Genomic DNA, 5573 nt, shown 5'->3' on the forward strand with positions numbered 1-5573 from the left:
TTAAATCCTTTACACAATTTTTTAGCTCTTTGTTTGTTCTTAGCTTGTAAAAATAGCACCATATATATATAAATCCAATGAGCGCACTTAGTCCAGCAGCAAGCATTGTTCTGGATGTTCGGCAAGTTCCGTCGCAAAATATATGTCATAAAAGATGTCCAATCAGGTTGTGACCTTATCCTTATGCCTTTTGTTTTGTATCTTTAGGTTCTGTGTTAAAAATGCCAGTGTGAACGCTAAACGAACCAAGACTAAATGTATCATTTTCATTTCATTTCAAGAGAACCAAGAGAACTGACCTACAAGTGTGAACTACAAGTTGTCCCTTGCCAAGTCATTTACTCATCTGTGTCAACTGAAATAGAACTAAAAATAAAAAAGAAAATATACTGATAGACTATAATAAAATAAAAATAAAATTTATTGAAAAAGTTTTTACTTAAGTTACAGTTTACTTTTCGTTGTTTAAGGATGTTCAAATATCTGTACTGGAAAACAAGACAAAAGAAAATCTTTTGCAGTGTGTGATAATGTCCCCGTCAGCACACATGCTGACAGGGGCAGTGTATTTACGTGGTTATTTTTGGAGCGACGCGTTCGAAAAGAAATCTGCTTTGTGAATCAGCATCAGTACAATGACACCACTATAAAAACCACTTTGAAAAAAATTCAGCTCGTTTAAGGAGACGTTATCTTAATTTATGATGTGTATATGTGGAGCTGAGAGCACGCTCTCAAGCCGAGGTGTGTGTGTGTGCATTGTGCACACAGCTTCCAGTGTTCCTGCAAGAGACACAGCAACACCCACACATATACGCAATCCCACACACGCACACACCTCCGCGCTCAGCCGCGGCTGTATAAGCGCTTTTTGTCAGCAAGGGCCTGGAAAGTCTGGCCACTATCGTTATGGATGAGCTTGCCTGCTTCGCGTATGTTGAAAAGGGTCTGTTGACCCCCGCTAAATTAGTTTGAAAATGAAGAATGCTACCAGCGCTTGCCGTCTCTCTAACTCTCTCTCAACTCATTTCATGGTTGCACTCACTGTGCACGGTAGACAGATGGATTGCCATGTCATTAATCAAACCCAATCTATTTTTTTTGCTTTTATAAATGGAAAAACATTTCTTTATTTATTTAGTGTGACAGTTTGGCGGCACGGTAGGCCAACACACTCATGTCTAATAATCTGCTTGTCAAAGCCAGTTAACCTTCTGAGTGAGAAATAAAGACAAATTCTGCACTCAACTTATCAACATGTGGAACAGCACTGCTGGCTTTATTTTTGGAGACTCTAAATTTCTTCTTGTGCACACATAAAATTGCTAAAACAGATTTAATGTATTTCCAAAGTGGGTTATGTTCTCACTCCAACTGTTGTGATAGAAAAAAATTGTGGTTGACATCCAAGTCTAGTTCTGGGATTCTGGTGATGACCCACATGTAAAAAAATTCACAAATCACAAAGTTTCCAGCTTGTCAGATATTTCTCCTGTGAAAAAGACCCCAGTAGATCTCAACAATGTCAAACTGGATTCAGATTTGACATGAAGCCTGCATTCAAAAGTCAACTCAAACATTTCTCTTCAAATTCTTCCAAGAACATATTATCTGAGCTATGCACATGATTTTTATAGCTCCATACCCTTTTTGTATGTCAACAATTGTCTCATTTGTGTCTTTTTTGGAATAATATAAGAGACAATAACAGAGGTCTCCTGAGCTATGAAAGAGCAACCTCTGAGCAATTGAATTTTCCTCTGGGGATATTCCAGTGTATATAATCAAACTTGACTCTTTTTCAGTTGCGACATAATTGTGCTGGGATTCCAGTAAGATGGAGTTGCAGTTCTGTGGTTACGTTATGTAGACATCTAGCCAAGCAGGAAACAATCAGGGACTTTTGTGTGCACATTTGTCCTATCTTTAATCACATACTGTTAACCATCGCCACTGTAGGGTCATAAGGGGCAAGGGTTAACCTTCTTATGGGACTTTTAAGACACATTATTCCTTAGGGGGGTTGATAGTGATTTTCAAACGGAAAATCTGCCTTCCTACCTCCCTTTCGTGCCCCTCCGATGGAGACATGGAGACTAGAGCTAGCGTGATTGCTCTCACGGTGACTCGCCACTTTCACGTTGTAAACAGCTTCTCAGCCAAATGGATTGTTCCGTCTGCCCTGCTGTTTACACGGGGGGCAATTATGTGACGCTTAATTTCATGAAAACAGGGACGTCTGAAGATTAGCATCGCTGAAATGTGGGCTGATATGGCTACACTTGAAGTGGGAGATACGCAGCTGAAATGTTCCAGATAACCGGTTTGTCGGTGGCCCGACTCCCCAGTCTTCTCGCACTTATGCCCCTGAGGCTCTTTTAGTCTGTCTCTCATGTTTATTCCGTCATTCAGTATGTTGATCGGTCTTTAAGTTGTCCATCTGTTACTTCTGCTTTTTACGATGTTTGATATTTTCGAGAACATCAAGGCTAGGAGTGCTTTGAAGCAGTTTTGAAGTGTCCATCTCCACTGAAGCGCAATAATTGTTCTCATATTCGACCTTTCTCTGCTTTTACGTTGTAAAACTTCCATTAACTTTAGTGTCACATAAAAATCTACAGAGACTGATGATGTTTGCTTTCTAATTCTACCCCTCACTCTATCTATCTATCTATCTATCTATCTATCTATCTATCTATCTATCTATCTATCTATCTATCTATCTGTCTGTCTGTCTCTCTGTCTGTCTGTCTGTCTGTCTGTCTTCATTGTCATATTTTTGCTTTTTTGTTATTGAACATACAAACCCCAATTCAAGAGGTGGGGATATTGATCAAATTAGGAAAAGAAGGGAGGCCTTTTTGATGTTTTACATTAAAAGTTTATTTCCAGGAGGAGTGAATGAGAAAGTTTAAGTTTTTGTAAAGATATTGGATCTTTTTATATTATATTTTGATATGTCAATATATAATATTTTATGCCGCTATTTAGTACACTGATGAATTGAAGCACCATTTTGATATTGAGATTGGATGTCTGATTGATTGATTGAGTTGATTAATGGCCCTTATTAAACCATTAAAAACAATTACGAGGGGAGTCCCTTGTGGTTGCCATTGTGTGCTCTCTTATTATTAATTGATCAGAGTTGTTTTTAATGTTAAAGTTTTGTACTTTTATTTTAATCCTGATGAAAGCTTACTTGTTGAAACGTGTTGGTTTTATTCATTTTTAGTCTAATTAAAGTTTCTTTATACCACAAGTGTTGCTGGATTCCTCGTTCTATCTTTGTTGATTTAATTCCATGCACCTTATGAGTGGGTAAAGTTGTGCCAGATCTACATTATGTAAAGCATCTATCTGTCTCGGTATCTACCTCTCTGTAAGCCTGTATAACCTTCAAACTAAAATTTTTAAACCTAGATTTATCTTTCAGGCAAGGCTTTTGTCAAGCCAACATGAATGTACCTTTTCTAGTTATATTGTTGATTATTCTTGTTAGTTCATCTTTACACCCTGGCTTTTTTTTCCAGACACATTGAAGCTGCAAAATCCCAGTCGCAAACAGTCAGTGTCCCGAAGCCTAAAACATCTTTTTCACTCCTCTACTAAATTTGTCAAGAGTCTCAGAAGGTAGTATCAGTATAAATGCACATTATGTAATTCAAATATAGCTGAATATGTTGAATGTCCCTTGTTCTGAACGTTTTTTCTTCTTTTTTTTAAGGGGAGTTTATATAGCATCAGTATTTTACCATAAGGACAGTATGCTAGTGACTAATGAGGATCAGATCCCCATCGTGGAGGTGGACGACTCATACAGCAGCTCCCTCATGCAGGACTTTCTGTGGTTTACCAAGGTATGTAAAAACAAACAGTCAACCACAACATTAAGCAGCTGAGAGAGATACTGCACTAAAGTAATGTGCGTCTTGTGAATGTTGAACTGAAACATACGTTTTCGATGTTTTCCTAACCGATCTCTTTGACAAGCGTCAATATTTTTGTCGGTTTCTTCCAAATGCTGCCTGCGGTCAGCGTAATGTCCTAAATATATTCTGTCAAAGTGAACAGTCACCACGTTATTGACGTCGTACTGCACATTTGTAATTAGCCCATCATTACAAGAGTAAAGTGGTGTAATGCAAGAAGTAGGGAAAGTTTTTGTAGACTATGACTCTTTGCCATATGTTTCTAGGTGGATATTTTAAGTTGAGATTTGAGAAAATTATACATATTAAAGGAGTCATTCATCATTTTAAGAATTCATGTCCACATCCATGTTTATTTTACAAACTTCTCTCCTGATAAGCAATTAAAATGAACAGCAGTTAGAAAGATGTTGAAAAAGAAGTTTAAATTAAAAGGTAATAAAATGCTTAAATCCTATAATTTTGTAGACAAATACATGATGCCTAGGTTTGAATGTGGAAAAAAAATAATAATAAAGAATGAGTAGGTGTGTCCAATCGTTTGACTGGTAGTGTAGTCAGTGTATCATTCAGCACTCAAGAGCTGTGGCATTCATTCACAGACTTTGAATGATGTTGAGAAATTAAGTAAATAGCTTTAACTTAAAGAGTGTGTGTTTGTTTTGCAGCTGTCTTGTATGTGGGAGGACATCCGGTGGCTCAGACAGAGCCTGGCAGTCTCCACCTCATCCTCTTCCACACTGCAGTCCAGACAGAAGATGCTGGCGGCTGCTGGCCAACTGCAGGTCTGCCAGCCCGTGATTAGCCTTGCTAACAATTTATTACCAGAATGGGATTTGATCTCCGTGCAAAATGAAATTGAGTGGGAAAATTCCTTATGTCTGATTCTGAGCAGTGTTAGTGTTGGAGCAAATTTCATATTGCATAACGATTATTCTGGCTGGTGTGCTGCAAATAATCGCTTTTATTACAGAAATATACTTTTGAAGTTACACTGTCAAAAATCTAAACATATTAACACATTCAACACATAACGTAACACGCATAAAAATATATAGATATTAATTGCTGCCTTATGTACACCCGTTTCCTTTTTTTTTGCCTCCCTTTGAAACTAGAAACAGACACATACATATATATATATATATATATAATGTGTGTAAGGGATAATCCACGGCTAGCCATGCATTAAAGGATTTGCATTAAATGATTTGCATGCTACGTCGTGCATTAAAATCCTTTAATCCATGGCTAGCCGTGGATTATCCCGCTTATACCACGGTTATTTGCCAAGTTAAAAATAATTTAAAGCTGTAACTGATGTTAATTTTGTAATAATAATGTAATTTTTTAACAGATGTGTAAAAATGACGGTTATTTTCTTAAGTTACGGCTCGTTAGTTCTAGCACTCCGTCCACTTTAAATAAAGTAGAGCCATAGGATTGCTTTTATTTGAATGAATTATCACATTTATTTAAATTCATTATTAAAAGAGAGAGACAAAGAACTGAAAGAGTCCCCTCGTTGCTTAAGCATATAGCTAACTTAATGATTATTTAATGGATTTATTAAAATTATTTATGAATGACAGGCAACACTGACAGTGACAAGGCAATCTTTATTTGAACTAATCATGTCAT

At 37.1% G+C, this 5573-nt stretch overlaps 1 protein-coding gene across 2 annotated transcripts in view; it reads left to right on the forward strand.

Moving 5' to 3' along the window:
- Positions 1 to 5573, forward strand: part of LOC127627183 (ankyrin repeat and fibronectin type-III domain-containing protein 1-like) — a 126152-nt gene that overhangs the window by 91311 nt on the left and 29268 nt on the right. For both annotated transcript variants that reach the window (XM_052103461.1, XM_052103462.1), the window contains 3 exons: positions 3534 to 3633; positions 3728 to 3860; positions 4601 to 4717. In XM_052103461.1, the coding sequence (XP_051959421.1) occupies positions 3534 to 3633; positions 3728 to 3860; positions 4601 to 4717 (350 nt within the window). The remainder of the gene's footprint in view (positions 1 to 3533; positions 3634 to 3727; positions 3861 to 4600; positions 4718 to 5573) is intronic.

This window comes from Xyrauchen texanus, chromosome 33, assembly GCF_025860055.1.
Source record: "Xyrauchen texanus isolate HMW12.3.18 chromosome 33, RBS_HiC_50CHRs, whole genome shotgun sequence".
Classification (NCBI taxonomy): Eukaryota; Metazoa; Chordata; class Actinopteri; order Cypriniformes; family Catostomidae; genus Xyrauchen; species Xyrauchen texanus.